This window comes from Callorhinus ursinus, unplaced genomic scaffold, assembly GCF_003265705.2.
Source record: "Callorhinus ursinus isolate GAN/ISIS: 27379988/994484 unplaced genomic scaffold, GSC_fseal_2.0 scaffold12, whole genome shotgun sequence".
Taxonomy (NCBI): Eukaryota; Metazoa; Chordata; class Mammalia; order Carnivora; family Otariidae; genus Callorhinus; species Callorhinus ursinus.
This window is the reverse complement of record NW_027397074.1, coordinates 73,679,956-73,697,589: the sequence shown is the minus strand read 5'-3', so window position 1 is coordinate 73,697,589 and position 17,634 is coordinate 73,679,956. Positions and strand designations below refer to the sequence as shown.

Genomic DNA, 17,634 nt, shown 5'->3' with positions numbered 1-17,634 from the left:
AGTGGGGAGTCTGCTTCTCCCTCTCCTGCTCCCCCCTGCTTGTGCTCTTTCTCTTTCTCTCTCTAATAAATAAATCTTTAAAAAACAAAAGGGGGCGCCTGGGTGGCTCAGTTGTTAAACGTCTGCCTTTGGCTCAGGTCATGATCCCAGGGTCCTGGGATTGAGCCCTGCATCACGCTCCCTGTTCCATGGGAAGCCTGCTTCTCCCTCTCCCACTCCCCCTGCTTGTGTTCCCTCTCTCTCTATTTGACAGAGAGAGAGGGAACACAAGCAGGGGGAGTGGGAGAGGGAGAAGCAGCCTTCCCGCCGAGCAGGGAGCCTGATGGGACTCAATGCGGGACTCAATCCCAGGACCCTGGGATCACAACCTGAGCCGAAGGCAGACGCTTAACGACTGAGCCACCCAGGCGCCCCTAAATAAATAAAATCTAAAAAAAAAAACAACTAGAGGTCCTTTTCAACCTATTTTCCCATCATTTATTTAAGAATGAAGTCTTCTAACAGGCCATTACAAAATTTTCAGAAGATCACCAAAAAATATTAATTTCTCTTTTTAAAAGAGATGAACACATTGTAAATAGTACACAGATAAAAAGTCTTAATACATTTTTCATTATCTTGACACACAGTAAGAACTCCATTACTTTGTTTGTACATAAAAATTAATGTATTTTAAGCTCCAGACCAGGGAATGGCAGTTTACTACCACACAGGCACCCCAGGCCTCTAGTTTTTTGAGCTGGCAAAAAAGTTGTCTGTAATATGCTTTTCTGCACAATAAATGGTTGATGAAATCCTTAATTAATGGCATATATATCATGTAGTTTTGTAGGAAGAACTTTCATTGGTCTAGCAGTTCTGTGACATCATCCTCACGGGGTTCTCTATGCCATGAAAAATCCTTACATGTTTATTTAGGATATCTTTAATAATTGAGAAAGTAAGTCGTCATTTTATGCCAGCCATTTTGTGAACCCCACTGCAGTTTTAATTTCTTCTTCCATTAGGCGGGTAAGCACCAAGAATATGAACAGAAACTACTTCAAGAATTATATAAGTTAAACCCCAATTTTCTTCAACTATCTACGGGTTCAGTTGATAAGAATAAGAACAAAGTGACACCACTGCAGAGGTATGATACGTAAGTACCGATATTAGTATAATCAGACACCTTATCTTCATGTCTGTCGATCCCCTCTTCTCATTTTACATCTTCTTCAGGCACAATTCTTCTTGACAGTGTCTATCATTTGTGCAGAATTGTTGCATTATATAGGAAATGTTGAGTCACAGTTTCTGGGTTTGAATGTTTGCTGCCTGCCGCTCCCTGGTAATACTTCAGATGAGCCTCTTGATGGCTACCCCTTTGCGTTGATTTGCAGACTGCCCTGGACCCTGAGAACACCCTCCTTGAAAAAAAAGGAATTAAGGGATGTTGGTTATTGAAAGGCTCTTATTACCTAATTAAGGTTTCCCCTGATATAATGAGGGGGAAAATATTGTAAAAGGGGGAGTGGGAGATTTCTGAAGCATTGTATGTTGGGGACCCAAATATCTGTGGTTTTTTAGTCGCAGGAATCATTAAAGTCTTATATCCTCTGAACGAGAAGGATTGAGAATCTTACTCATCTTACGAAACAACTTACTTTTGCGTAGACCTGTATTATGTCAATGTTTAAATGAATTTATAGTCTAAGGTACAGAGTCTCATTCTGATATGGTGATCTTCACATTTTGGGTTATATTTGGTCATGGCCTGTCAGAAAATGGTATGATTAATAAAAACAATAATTTTGGGGTTGTACTCTGTCCCGAATGTTCCTTAAGTTTGATGTGTTAGGATCTTGTTAATGTTTTTTAATTTGGTAAGTTTAATTTTTATAAAATGAATTCATTTGAAGTAAATAGCTATAATTAGTTTAGATATGTTCATTTTCTTTCTTTCTTTCTTTTTTTTTTTTAGCTTATTCCAAAGTTAAATTTGTTTAAAGTGATATTCTAAATGTCTGGTTGTTACTTGTTATAGTCCAGCATTTAGCACTAAAGTAATATAAGGGCCATTTTTCAAATGTAGCTAATAATAACTACATATATTGTCATCAGGTCAGTTTCTTTAGTAACCTATTCTTGTATTTAAATTCTTGAAGTCCTTGTTAAGTTTATTCACTTTGATGGTAAAGATTATTTAAAAGGCTATTCAAGTTTGTTTATATACACACACACACACATATGCACATGTACATACATGTGTATATAAATATATATTAAAGAGGCCACAGAGCAAAACATAAAATTACTGTATAGTAAACTATGTGAAATTTGTTTATATCAAAGCTAAGAATTAAAGCTAAGTCCAAAAGAAATCTTTTTGGGATGATAAGCTTTGTCCCTTTCTGTTGATCTTTTTGTACCTACCCCTTTCTACTCCTGGATGTTTACTTTGTTATGAACCATATTCTATTACTTACCTCATTGGTTGCTAACTCAGTAGTGCTTCATATAAGAATGGGGTTATCATAGTAAAAATTTTCTTCAGATGCTTTTAACGTTTATATACATCACTGTTTTCATTAAAAATGTCATTCTAATTAAAACCATATTCTGGGTTTATAGCCCCTAGAGAATTCAGACCAGAAATTTAAAATTTAGATCATCTCTTTGAGATAATGTTTTTTATTTCCCAAATATAAAAGTAATATTGTATGTGATCTCAATACTCAAGACATTTGCCCTGAAAATGATTTGATGTGTTTCCTGCAGTGTGTATTTCTTTGTAGTCCTTTTCCTTCTTGTAAATGTATATATACACAAAATACATTTGTTTGTTATGTTTTAAAACTTAACACTCATTATTATGAATATTTTCCTTTGTCATGAAAACAATTTTTTATGGCTGCATGGTATTTCATTATACATGAGCATTTGAAATTTATTAAAGCAACCTCCTGCTGGTGTATACTATTTTCATTTTGGTGCTCTTATTTATGACACTGTGATGAACATTTTTTCATATAAACATTTTGGTTATAGCTTTGATGCTCTTTGAAGTAGAACTGCTGAGTCAAAGATGATGAGTACCTATTTCCTTGAATTGAATATTTTTTCTGCACATTTGCCAATTTGATAAAAAAAAGCTGTCTCATTTTAATTTGTATTTGATTAATAGAGTGAATGAACTTCTTATAGATTGTGAATTCATATCTGTTTGTTATGTTTTATTGATGTATTTAAGTGTTGTATGTGCATTATACAGAATTAACTTCCCCAATTAGTTGACCAGTCTACTTGTGTTTTAAAATACTTGAATTTATGAATCAATTGTGGAAGAATTTCTATTCTGCAATATAACATTGAGTGTTCTAAACCAATAGCATGGTATATCTCTCCAAGTCTTTTGTGTCTCTTAGGAAAGAATTTGTTGATGTCTTTTCCCTGCTTTATTGTATTGCATCTCCCACCACCACCTCTTCCTATTTGAGAATTCCAAGGCTAAAAATTAAAGACCAGTTTTAGAAAGTGGTGCTATCAGGCATCCTTGTCTCATTCTTTATAGGGCTATCTCCCTATTTTATAAGGCTGTCTCCAGTGTTTTATTCACTTGTAAATGTGATTTTGACCATTTATTTGAAATAAGTATTTTTAATCACAATATGAGAATACCTTGTTATTTTTAATTTGTTGAGTTTTTTTCTTTAGATTGAAAGTGAGAATTGACATTTACTAAATGTCCTTTTGGCATTTATAACAAGTATTTAGTTTTTCTTCAACGTATTTTTTGGTAATCAGTTATCATTAGATTTACTAATATATTACTGACTTTGCCTTCATATAAAGTGTAGTCAGAACCCATTTATAACTGTTTCAGTAGCAGGAGGGGAATGTCCTGGATACCATGGAGTAAAGGAAGGAGAAAGGGAGATATAAAACAAAGTACTCATTTAATAACTGCCCAAAGCCAGTTGTTACTGAACCTCAGCTAGGACCAGAATAAATCTTGACACGGTTACCTGTGCTTTGCATAAGTACACAGTATAGGAAGGTTTCTTTGGGGATGGAGAAGGGTTGTTTTTTGTTGGTTTAATTCAGGTCCCCCAAATTTAAGGACATGTGATGGCCCAAGGTAGAGAGAGTTCTTGTTTTGGCAAGCTCCTATAGCTTGTTTTCTTTCCATGCTACCCCTGCAAAAGATTAAGTTCAACTGACTGTCAGTGCTGCTGAAGGTCTGCTTTGGTCTCTATTTCCACATTGTCACTGTATAGGGTATAGTGGTAGGGATGAATTTGTAGATAATTTTCCTTCTTCCCATAGGGAAGACTTGTCAAGTTAGAAAGATGAACAGTATGACTCTTTCCATGGTCCTACCCAGGAGATATGTTTTTCTTATTCAAGATAAGTTGAGAATTAAGCTTTGTAGGGAAGAATGAAAAAGAATGGTTTCTTTCTGTCTCTTCTTGTCATTCACATGTAGTGAATAGCAGTTATACAAGAACTGCAGGAAAACAAAACCTGGAACCTTTATGAATTGATAGTAAACCTAAAATGTAGTTTCCTCTTATTTCTAATTAAGCCAGAGTACAAATATTAAGAGTATCATGCTACTGAATCCTCACTGAACCCTGACATTGTCCTGATACAGATATAGAAGTGAAGTTTCTGTAGTGTGTCTTACTCCTATTTCACTTAAGTGAACAGTAAATTATGAAAGGGTATATGCCATTTGTTCTCACCACCCCCCATTATGGTGCATTCCAGAGTATATCAGTCAGATGGAGTATAGATGTGCTGGTTTTCTATATTAATCAGTTACTTTGAAATGAATACAAATGACAAGAATGGGGAATAAGGAAACCATGCAGTAGTGATGCTTAGTTAAGGACTGGCTATTTTAAGTTTGGGGCTTTGAAATACCTTCATTTAGGTTGAGACACTATTTGTGCCCCAACTGAAAACTGTGAAAGGAATAGTAGCTAGATGGGCTGCTGTGCCCAGGGACAGTGAGTAGGCCTACATAAGAATTTGGTGAGCACATTATTGGGTATATAGATCACTCAAGGTAAATGGTTATGACTTGACATTGTGGCTTAGACAAGCCGCCATTGAAGGTGTGGGGATGTTCAGCTTTAGACTGAGCTGAGAAGAGGGTTGGTGTCTTTGTGTGCCTTTAGTCTCCGTTGTCCTGTGTGGGAGATACCATTGTTCTCTTGCCAGACCAGGGACTGGCAGAGGCCCGGGACGCCATTGTTACCTTATTTCTGGCAAGGAAAACTGGGACTGGCAAGGTTCAGAGAGTTTAAGTAATTCACCAGTATCCCACACAAATAAGTGATAGACTGGATTCTGACCAAAGTTGCTGTTGCTTTTACCCCCAGGCTCATTCTCCCACTCTGCCACTGCTCAGTCTAGAGGAGGTAAAATTCTTAAGAGACTTTAACTTGAATCAAAAACTCTAACATGAATCAAACTAATTGACTTAAAGAAGACTATGTCACAACTAATATGTAGTTTGACCTTGAAGATCTCGGGTCTGGAGGTTTATTATCTCAGGATAAATTGGATATACTATACATCCCAGGAATGAATGGTATTTTAAGCAAAAGCTTTCCTAAACTACACTTTGGTGGCAATAGAGGAAAAGCTAAAGAAAGGAAAATGACTATAGGAATTTGTCAGTTTTTATTACATCGAAGGAAAAATGCATGTCTTTTTAAAAACGTAGCTATATCTTTATTGAAAATCAAGTATAAGCTTTGATAGACTGCGGGCATAGTCAGAGTGCCTTTTTTATTCAACGTAATGGGAGTGGTCCCTGCATGAATCTTGTTCTCCTACCCTGACATCATTTAGTCTGGTTTGATTTAGAAAAGGTATGGTCCCAGAGACTTGTTGAAAATAGTCTTGGGTAGAGCTTGTTAAATCATGAACAGGCTTCAGCACATCTGTGAACTCTCTGAAATTTTATCAGATTTTGTGTGTGTGTACATTTTTCTGGAGAGAAGACCCATGACTTAATAATAATTATAAATTGCACCTGTGTGTGTTAGTACTTACAGATAGAAGTGATTTCAGCAGTGATTCTCAAACTATGGACAGGCGCCATGAGAGATGGCCTACATTTTTTTTTTTTTTTTGGTAGAATGGATCCCCAGAAAGGCATTCCCCCTTTTATAATAGATAAATGATTTGCAGTTCCCTACTTTTTTTTTTTTTTTGCATGAAACTCAAGGCAACTTACTAGTAAACTAAGTAGATGAATTAGTAAGATTTGCCTTGCCTTCTGGGTGTGTATATTAAAATTAGTGAGCTATAAGATTTTTCTGACCTTTGTTCTCAGAGTCTTTTTTCTTATTTCTCCTAAGAAATTTTATTCCCATTCTGTATTTGGAAATAAAAAGTTACTGCACATGTGCATATACATGCTGGAAAACTAGTACCGAGTTTTGGTGTCTTGTTCCACCTACATAGAATATTTTCAAGAAAGTTAGAGAGCCACTGGTATTTTTTTTCCCAGAGGGTGGGGTATAATGAGTGTTGGGGGATGGATAGTTAAATGAGCAGTTGTGTGTTTAAATTCTACTTAAGTATATAGTATGTTTTAAAAGATCAGCCTTTATTACTGAAATACAAAATCAAAATGAATAGATGGAGACAGTTTTACTTGCTGCTTTTGAAAGCTGGCCACAGCCTATATGTTTAGGATGGTAGATGTTTATCTTTCAACTTTAATTTTAATAATTGAATTTTTTTATTACTAGTAATCAAAACATTTATTTTCGCTCATGCTCAGTACATCCTGGAGTAATTGAGAAAATTCCAATTAAAATTGTATTTGCCAAACTATAATCAGTCCAGATTATTGACGCATTTTTTCTTACCATGTTAATAGCTCATTGTGCCACATTATGTAAGAGGTGGCCATATTTTAGTAGTAAAGTAATACTTGAGATGTTAATGTATATTGAAGCCTGTATCAAATAAACTCTGTAAAGGCAAGCTACCTGTCTGTACTTTAAATTTGTCCTTTGCAGTAGCAGCTGTAGATCTCAGTTATTTAAGACGGGCAAGCACGAAAAATTAAAATGAATTCTTCTGAATGAATATGGAGTATTTAATTTAGGAGCAGTGTGAATATATATTTGTATATACAGTAACATGACACTGAAATTTGGAAATGTCCATTATGTTGACATTAAATTATACCTTATTTCCGAAATGCAACCATAGTTAGCACAATCATGGAGACTTTGTCTTTTCAATATGATGAACACGAGGACTAGACCTTCTCAGTATTTTTTCTGTCCCCACTCCCAATCTGGAAAATGGTCTTTTCTGTGATCCTTCTCCTATGTAACTACTTGTTTTATGTTGCAAATTTTAGAAAGCCGCCAAGAGACTATTTTCAGGAGTTTGATGGCATCGCTACCAAGAATTAGAAAGGAAGTCAAATTTGAGCACTATCTTTGGGGCAAGTTAGAAGCTAGCATCTGAAGATCCAAACAGAAGAGTAGCTGTGTCACACTACCTACTTGCAGATACTTGTAGATCGTGGTTTCTTTATCTGTAAAACCTTTTGAATTTGATATTAATGATTGCCTCTAGCTCTACAGTCCAGTAACAGCGCTCCTCTTCAGTTCCACTAGTGTAGTAATCGTCAGATACCAGGTGTTGCCGTTAAGACTAAATCAGCATCTCCAGAAACAGATTCTGGATATACACTCTATATTTCAAAAAAATAAATATACATATTTATTTAATGCCCCATAGCACTGGGTTCCAACTTTTGGGTTAGTTGAAAAATACTTACTCCTGAGAAATCTATAATCTGACCATAGATTTCAGAGCTATTTAGGACTAGGACTTTAAAAAAACTCAGTAAGACTATTTCTACAAAGATGTTACATGTTTACAAATTTTCATTTACAGACATTTACACACACAGCATTGCCTTCTGGAAATATCTTGATTGTGTTATGAGACCCACCTACCTTTTAGAACTGCTTAGTCCCACTTGAATCCAGTGCTTTTCAGTTAGTTGTGTGGTATTTAAAGATTTAGGTGTTTTGATTTCTCTTTCTCTCAGCATTATTACTGGGCAACGATGATTCCAAGGCTAACATGCCATTCCTTCAGTTCTTGGACCAAATGAACTCTCAGTATGCCTGCTGCAGCCAAGACCCTGAGTGCTTGTTGCTACAGCAGAACTTGTGAAAATTCTATTGGGACGGTCAGGCCTTTCCTCAGGGCCCTACCCAGTTGGCTGAGATGATGTTTAATCTCTTTAATTCTGATTCAGGCTCAGAGGGCTCAGTCGGAGCAAGGAGAGGCAGACCTCAAAGCACCTGTGGAGAGCCAGCAGCAGGAGATTGAATCCTGGAACCTGGAATTAAGGGCTAAGATGGAGAAGCTGGTGAAATCCATCAGCCAACTGCAGGACCGCAAGGATGTCTTCTACTCGTGATAGAAGACCCAGCCCCAGTGAGGATGTCCTCTTTAGACCCCCATCAGACCAGACATTAGCAGCTTCTGGAGGAAACCCCGTGAATGGGACAAAAGGAAAAAGGAGGTGCTGGATACCTTTAAAGCACTGCTAAGCCATTACCTACCCTAATCAAGCTACTGCCAGAGTTGGAGGCATGGAAAGTCCAGCAGCGAAATGCCTGCATTGGCATTGGCACCTGGACCACAGACGGAAAGTTGGAGAAGTGTTCACAGCTGGAGGAAAGCTGTTGTTTTTTATCTGTATTAGCTGCTGGAAGACCTGAAGGGACTGTGTCACCTGGTTAGCTATCAGGATGACTCTCTAACCAAAGAGGAAGGTCCTGTTCATAGCGTTGCTGAAGTGTCTGCTTCAGAAAGCCTTTGTGGTAGAAACCCAGCCTTGCATGGCCCAAACTCCCCATCAGCCCTTCATCTTCAAGAGTGGGAGGAAGTTTACTGTCCTACAAGGCTGCTGGTAAGATTCCAGGAAGGCAGTGGGTCACTGACTGCAGAAGTCCCCATCGACAGGAATCCTCCTCAGTTACAAGGTCTCCAGAAGTTCAACATTCTGACTTCAAACAAGAAAACTTTGACCCCTGAGAAGGGGCAGAGTCAGGGTTTAATGTGTAATTTTGGCTACTTGACTCTGGTAGAGCAACATTCAGTTGGTTCCAGAAAGGGCATCATTAGGGACTGCTGAGGGTGATGGAGGAACTGTACATTATCAGCGTCATGGTTGGATACACCTACCAGGGTCTGAAGCAGGAGCTGAAAACAGATAGCCCTTTGTGTGATTATTTCTAACCTGAAGCTACTCAGTTGCTTGGGCCTTGGTTCTTTGGTTCAGTCTGCTCAGCTTAAGCTCTCAGAATCAGCAGTTCTTTTCTAGCCCCCCACCCCCCGCCCCCAGCCTACCCAAAGCCCTCCTGGAGCTTGCTGGGCCCTGCTCTCAGTTGGTAGTTCTCCTTCTGTATTGGCTGAGACCTTGACCTGGAGCAGCTGAGCATACTGAAGGACAAGCTGTTTGGGCAGAACTCTAGGATTGAGGGTACATTGTTGTCCTGGGCTGACTTCACGAAGCAAGAGAGCCCCCCCACCCCTGTGCAAGCTACCATTCTAGACATGGTTGCACAAAAATCTGGACTTGGTACATGACCACCTGAGGAATCTGTGGAATGATGGCCATATCATGGGCTTTGTGAGCTGGAGCCAGGAGCACCAGCTGCTTAAGAAGACCCATCTCTGGAGCCTTTCTGCTACATTTCAGCAAATCACTGGAAGGGGACATAACCTGCTCCAGGGTGGAACCTCAGGACAGTGATAAGGTGATCTACTCTGTGCTGCCCAACAGCAAGGAGGTACTGCAGTCATTCCTGCTGACTGAACTCATCTGGCACTACCAACTGCTTACTGAGGGAGAACATACCTGAGAATATGCTGTATTGCCTCTATCCCTGAATCCCCTGGAGTGAGGCTTTTGGGTACTACCACCAAGAGAAAGTTAATCGCTAGGAACAGAGGAAATACCTGAAACATAGGCTCCTTGTGCTGTCTGTAGACAGGTGGATGAGCTGCAACAACCACTGGAGCTTAAGCTGGAGCCAGAATTGGATTCATTAGGGCTGGAGCCCAGGATGGCATAAGGGCCAGAGCTAGGCTTGGAGTTAGAGCCACTGCTTGAGGCAGAACTGGATCTGGAGCCAGCACTGGAGCCCACACTAGGTGTGGTGGCACAGAGAGTGCCAGAGCCAATCCTGGGACCAGAACTGAAGCTGGAGCCTATTCTAGAGCCATTCCCAGGGAAACCCAGGAGACAACTACCGTTGCTCTATGATATGCTTGTAGTGTAACTTGAGATGCAAATGAAAGTGGGGCCCCTGTGCATTTTGGTGTTTCCTGGTTATGTTAGAGGAACAGACTTGTTCAGAAAGAGGCCTTTCTGAACAGAAGTGGCTAATAAACTTTGTGCTGACCTAGAAAAGAAAACTGTAGATTTTTTGTTTGCTTATTTTTAAATAAAAAAGCCCTGTGCAGTTTATCTTAGTGTACCCCATCTTCTTTCATCTGGTATTATGAGGACTTGGCAGTTCTTGACAAGACAGTAGTCCATTTCATGGAGTAGGTGTCTTTCTTCCATATTAAATGTGGTATTTATTAAAGTTTGTTTTCCTTTCTTAAACTTCTTGGCGTGATAATGGGTTGGTGGATGTTGAATGTAAAACAACAAATACTTAATATGACTATAACTTAAGCAGACACAGAGCTTGATGAGGAAGGAAGTTCACACCCAGTACTAGGGACGTTGTGAGAACTCTGACCTGTTAGTGGTAGCCTTGGGATAAGTGTTACCTGTCCAGCCATTAGAGATCCAAGGAGTTCACATTTATTAGAATTGGAATTTGTAAATATATATTTTTTTCTGTTGAGATTATACATGCATTTGCAGGGATTCTCCCATCTGTATTTTCTTTTGCACTGATAAGGTTGCACTTACACTGGCAGGTTTAACTATAATTTGACTCTTTACAGCCTACATAGGAAATAAAAACAATTTTTAGTTTTATCTTTATTCTTAAAGCTTTTCATTTATTGTTCCTTGAATAGTTAATTTTAAGGTAAATTGAAAAAAATATTAAAACTGAGTGGAACATAAGCTTACTGATACCTTGCCCCAATCCTGTTTTTTTTAGCAGCTGTCTTTGGTTTAATGACACTGATCTAGAAATTTTTAAGCATCTTTGGTAAACCTTTCCCGTGCAAAGCATCGAATGCTATGAATCAGTTATGAAACCTCAGTTGGCATGGTGGACTAGATGATATAAGTTAATTGTAATCCAGAAACATTATCAAGGTTTATTCTGAATGCAGTATTTTCATTGATTGCCCTTGACATTAGCAAGACTAACCTCACCTATACTGAAAATTATTATTTAGTGCTCTTTAATGGTGGTGGCTGAGAACCTGAACTGAGGTAAAGACACTGCAATTCTTCCTTTGTAATGTCTTGCTTTCATCCCTTGTTTCCATTATTTCTGTTTCTTCTCACCTTTAAGCCTTTATTCTCATAAGAATAGTGTAAGTTTGGGGAAGATGGTGGAGTAGGTAGCACCAGGAATCTGTCTCCCCACCTGGACAACAATTGCACTGGCAGAATCTGTTTGATGTAGCTATTTTGGAACTCTGAAATCTGTTGAAGGCTTGCAAATTCCATGGAAAGACTTGGGTTAATTTTGGTCAGTTTCAGCTTCTAAACCACGCTGCTATCTATCCTCTACCCCCAGCCACTTGGCAGGCAGCTGTGCACATGTTTCTGGAGCAGCTTGCATGTAGCTTGCAGAGCCAGGGTGGGCAAAAAGACCCTGGCTTTCATATATTGAGGATCTTTGCTCTAATTGCTGATTACTGCTTCTGATCACAGAGGTGCAGACAAAGAAGCAGGCAACCATTGTTGCAAGCCCCTCCCCCTCTGGCTGAAATGATACCCAGGGGATTTAAAGGACTAGTGTCCTTCCCCTCTTTTCCCCTTTCAGTTTTTCCTTTTCCTCCTTTTGAGTGCTAGATATTAAAGACTAGGAGATTCAAAAACAACTGCATATTGGGAGAAATGTAGGGTTCGTGCATGGCCAGAAAAAGGCTCAGAAAAGACCTGAGAAGACTTTAAATTTATACCTAGGGCTGATCTTTCGCACAGAGACAGCCTGCAAAAAAGCAAACAGATAACAAAAAAAGCAAACAGTGAGGAAGGGGGAGAATCTGATTTCTAAAGGTACTACATTACTAGACTCAAAGGGCCAGTGTTCAGTAAAAAGTCACAGTTATGCATATAAAAGAAACAGAAAAGTATTGCTCATTCAAAAGAAAAGAATGATCAACAGAAATTGTCCCTGAAAAAAAAATGGCAGATATAGTAGACAAAGACTTTTAAAAAAACTCTTTTAAAGATTCCTAAGGAACTAAAAGAAGATGTGGAGAAAGTAAGACAAAGTATGAACAAGAGGGAAATATCAATTAAAAAAAGTAGGAAAGCAAAAAGAAATTCTGGATCTGAAAAGTACAGTAATTTAAATGAAAAATTCACTAGAGGATTCAAAGGCAGATTTGATTAGGTAGAAGAATCTGTGAACTTGAAGAAAAGACAATGGAAATATTATAATGAGTTTGAGGAACACAAAGAGAAAAGACTGAAGAAAAGCAAACAGAGCCTAAGGGACCTGTGGGACACCATCAAGCAGACCAGTGTATGTATTGTCAGAGTTCCAGAAGGAGAAGAGAGAGAAAGATGGCAGAGAATATTTGAAAAAAAAAAAAAAATGGCTGAAAAATCCCCAAATTCAGTGAAAGAAATGAATACAAATATGGGACAACCTTAACTCTATTTAAAATGAACTCAGACAAACATTGACACACTTATCAACCAGAATCAAGTCAAAATTTCATAATCAAAAATAAAATCAAAGTCAAATCAAAATTTTATTAAAATGCCAAAGACAAGGAGAATCTTGAAAGCAGCAGGAGATGTGAATCATCATGTAGAAGGAATCTTCAGTAAGATTATCAGCGTATTTCTCATGAGAAACTTCGGAGGCCAGAAGACAGTGGGCCAATATATTCAGAGTACTAAGAGACAAAATCTATCAACCAAGAATTGTCTATCCAGCAAACTTTCCTTAAAGAGTGAGGGAGAAATTAAAACATTCCCAGATTAACAAAAACTGAGGGAGTTTGTGATCTCTAGACCTGCCCTGCAAGAAATTTGCTCAAGGGAGTCCTGCAAGGTGAAATGAAAGAACACTAGTAAAGGTAAATAAATGGGCAAATATAAAAACTAGTGTGATTGTAACAATGGCTTGTAACTCTACTTTTTGTTTCCTACATGATTTAAGAGACCAATACATTTAAGGTTCAATATATTAGTGTAAAAGCTAAAAGGGGTTGGGATTGAACTGTAAAGGAACATAGTTTTGGTATGTTATTGAAATCAAGTTGATATAAATTTTGAGTATTATAATTTTAGGATCCTAGTTAAATATAATTCCCATGATAACAAGGAAAGTAACTCTAAGATATACACAAAAGGAGATGAGAAAGGAATTTAAGCATTTCACTAGAAAAATATCAGCCAAACACAGAAGAAAGTAATGCAGGAATTTGTTGGGGGGAAAGCTATAAGGCATGTAGAAAACAAATGGCATAAAGGGCATAATCACTACTTCTTATCAGTATTTACTTTACATGTAAATGGATTCAACTCTAATCAAAAGACAGATTGGTAGAATGGATAAAAATACATGATCCAAGTATATGCTATCTACAAGAGACTCATATTAGAACCAGAGACACAAACAGGTTGAAAAGATAATCCTTGAAAATAGTACACAAAAGAGATCAGGGGTGACTATTCTACTATCAAACAAAATAGACTTTAAATCAAGAGAGACAAAGGACATTGTATATGAATACAGCAAGAAGATAGAACATTTAAACCTTTATGCACCTAATGACAGATCATTGAAATATATGAAGCAAAAACTCACAGAATTGAAGGGAGAAATAGTTCTACAATAATAGGTGAAGACTTCAATACCCCACACAATAATGGATATAATAACCAGATAGAAGATCAGTAAGGAGAGAAATTATTTTTTTTTTATTTATTTGAGAGAGAAAGAGCACACAAGCAAAGGGAGGGTCAGAGGGAGAGGGAGAAGCAGACTCCCTGCTGAGCTGGGAGCCTGATGTGGGGCTCGATCCCAGGACACCAGGATCATGACCTGAGCCAAAGGCAGACGCTTAACCAACTGAGCCACCCAGGTGCCCTAGTAAGGAGAGAATTTAAACATGACTCAGCTGAATCTCACAGACACCTACAGAACACTCTCCCCAACAACAGGATACACGTCATTCTCAAGTTGATATGAACATTTTCCAGGATAAGATTATATGTTAGGCCACAAATCAGTAAATTTAAAAATCTAGATACCATACTGAGTATCTTCTCACCATGGTGGGATAAAGTTAGAAATCATTATCAAAAGGAAATCTGGAAAATTCAAAAAACTGTGGAAATTAACGCTTTTAAACAACTAATAGATTAAAGAAAAATCACAAGGGAAATTGGAAAATACCTAGAAATGAATGAAAATGAAGAAACATTAAAACTTAATGGGAAATAGCAAAGGGGATGTGAAGGGGGAAATTTATAGCTACAAATGCTTACATTAAAAAACAAAGACCCAAAGTCAGCAACCTTACTTTATAACTTAAGGAAATAGAAAAATTAAAAAAAAAAAAAGGAACAAACTAGATCCAAAGCTTGCAGAAGGAAGTAAAGATTCAAGCAGAGAAAGATGAAATAGCAAATAGAAAAACAGTAGAGAAAAACAATGAAACCAAAAGTTGGTTCTTTGAGAAGATGAACAAAATTGACAAACCTTTAGTTAGATGTAGACTATGAAAAACCACAGAAAAGCCTCAAATTACTAAAATCAGAAATAAAAGTGGGGACATTACTGCAGATTCTACAGAAATAAAAAGAATTGTAAGAGTACTGTGAACAATTGTATGTCAACACACTGGATAACCTAGATGAAATGAACAAATTCCTAGAAACACAAAACCTACCAAAACTGTATTATGAAGAAATTAAAAAAAATATGAATAGACATATAATTAGGTTATCAAATTACTAATCAAAAATTTTTCAACAAAAGTGGTGAATTCTACCAAACATTTAAAGAGGAACTAATTACAGTCTCTCAAACTTTTCCAAAAAATTGAGGAGGGACCCACGTCCTAACTTATTCTATAAGGCCAGCATAACTCTGGTACCAATGCCAAAGACATTATGCGAACACCACAGACCAATACCCCTTATTTACACTGATGCAGAAATCCTCAAAAAAAATGCTATCAAACAGAATCCAGCATGTTAAAAGGGTTACAAACCATGATAAAGTGGGGGTATATTCCTGGAATGCAAGGATGGTTTAACTTAAAAAATTGAGCACTTTCATGTGTCATATCAACAGAATGTAGGATAAAAAATACATGATACCTCAATTGATGCAGAAAAAGCATTTGACAAAATTCAGCACCCTTTCATGACAAAAACAATTAATGTAGGAAGGAAACTACCTCAACATTATAAAAGCTGTATATGAGGAACTCACAGTGAACATCATACTCAGTGGTGAAAGACTGAAAGCATTTCCTCTACAATGAGGAACAAGGCAAATGCCCACTTTTACTACTTCTATTCAACGCATTATTGGATGTTCAAGCCATACCAATTAGCCAAGAAAAAGAAGAGATATCTAAATAGAAAAAGAATAAGTCATATTATCTCTTTTTATAGATAATATGGTCTTAATATGTAGAATGTCCTAGGGATTCCACACACAAACAAATGGTTACAACTAATAAATGAATTCAGTACAGGGTACAAAGAAATCAGAACTATTTCTAAGTGTAAACAATGAATAGTTGAAATTACAAAAAATTCTGTTCACCATAGTGTCAAGAAAAATACTTAGGAATTCCTAAGCAAGGAAGTTAAAAACTTATACAATGAAAATACGACACATTGCTGAAAGAAATTAAGATACATAAATAAGTGAAAACACATCCCACGTTCATGGATTGGAAGACAATATTATTAAAATGTTGCTTTTACCCAAAGCTATCTACACATTCAGTACATTGCATATCAAAATCCCTGTGATTTTTTTTTTTTAAAGATTTACTTATTTTAGGGAGAGGGAGAACAAGCAGAAGGGGTAGAAGGAGAGGATCTCAAGCAGACTCCGTGCTGAACACGGAGCCGAACATGGGACTTGGTCTCAGCCTGAGGTTACGACCTGAGCTGAAACCAAGAGTCGGCCACTTAACCAGTTACGCTATCCTGGTGCCCCAGTGATGGTTTTTGTTTGTTTGGTTGTGTTTTTTTGCAGATAGAAAAACCCCTCCTAAAATTCATACAGAATCTCAAAGGACCCCAAACAGCCAAAATAATCTTGAAAAAACAGAACTGGAGGCCCACAGTTCCTAATCTCAAAACATAACTGCAAATCTGCAGTAATGTAAACAGCATGGGATGGGCATGAAGACAGATATATAGCCCAGGAGGATAGAAAAGAGAACGCAGAAATAAACCATCACATAGACGGTTAAATGGTTTTTAACAAGGGTACCAAGATCCTTTCCCCTGTGGGGGAAAGAAAAGTCTTTTCAACAAATGGTGCTGGGAAAACTGGATATCTACATGTGAAAGAATGAAGTTGGATCCTCATTAAACACCATATTCAAAAATTCAAAATGGATCAATGACCTAAATGTAAGACCTAAAATAATTATTGACTATAAATAAAGCGAGAAACTTAAGCTCAAGGAGTTAAGTTTATTCAGGAATAGCAGAGGAACTGCAGTTTGGAACAAGCAAACTGTAGCATGCTACAGGTGGGTCCATTGAAGATTTTTGGTAGGTTGTATTTATGGGCAGGGAATGGAAAGAGGGGAGAGTTCAGTTAGAGTCCGCTAAAATCAAAAACAGGAAACCAGCCTTGAAAATTTTCCCGAGCAAACGAAATCCTCCCTGTCACACAAACAAAGCTCAAGTCATCCCATTATGTGAGATCAATCCAATTTGAGCCATGTTCCATTCATGCCTCTGGCAGAACTTTCCAAGGTCAACATAGGACAACCTCTGATCATCCTCCCACCCAAGAAAATTTCAACACTATCCACTTTCTGTAAATCGGACATTTCAGAGGACTCAGTCTTTTAGTCCTTAGGTTTACCATCCTGGGGGCACATATGTGAGATTCTCCATCTTGTATTCTCCGGCTCTGTTTTAGATTGAAGTTCTTTCACACAACAAAACCATTAAAAGAAAACACATGACTAAAGCTTTACAACATTGGATTTGGCAATGATTTCTTGGATAGGACACCAAAGACACAGGTTACAAAAGAAAAAATAGATTGAGCTTAATGGAAATTTTAAAATTTTGTGACTCAGAAGACACTGTCTATAGTAAAAAGGCAACCCACAGAATGGGAGAAAATACTTGCAAATCATGTATCTGAGAAAGGATTAATAACCATACTAATATAGAGAACTCCTAAAACTCAACAACAAAATCAATACCCTAATTCAAAAATA

General features: G+C 37.5%; 1 protein-coding gene and 1 pseudogene across 6 annotated transcripts in view; both read left to right on the top strand.

Moving 5' to 3' along the window:
- CNOT4 (CCR4-NOT transcription complex subunit 4) overlaps positions 1 to 17,634 on the top strand; it is a 143,431-nt gene that overhangs the window by 85,575 nt on the left and 40,222 nt on the right. For 3 of the 6 annotated variants that reach the window (XM_025854731.2, XM_025854733.2, XM_025854736.2), the window contains exon 7: positions 1,008 to 1,132. In XM_025854731.2, coding sequence (XP_025710516.1) covers positions 1,008 to 1,132 — 125 coding nt within the window. Of the gene's footprint in view, positions 1 to 1,007; positions 1,142 to 17,634 lie in introns of all 6 variants that reach the window. The other 3 variants (XM_025854730.2, XM_025854732.2, XM_025854735.2) reach the window with 1 other exon arrangement.
- Positions 8,153 to 10,513, top strand: LOC141373936 (signal transducer and activator of transcription 2 pseudogene; annotated as a pseudogene).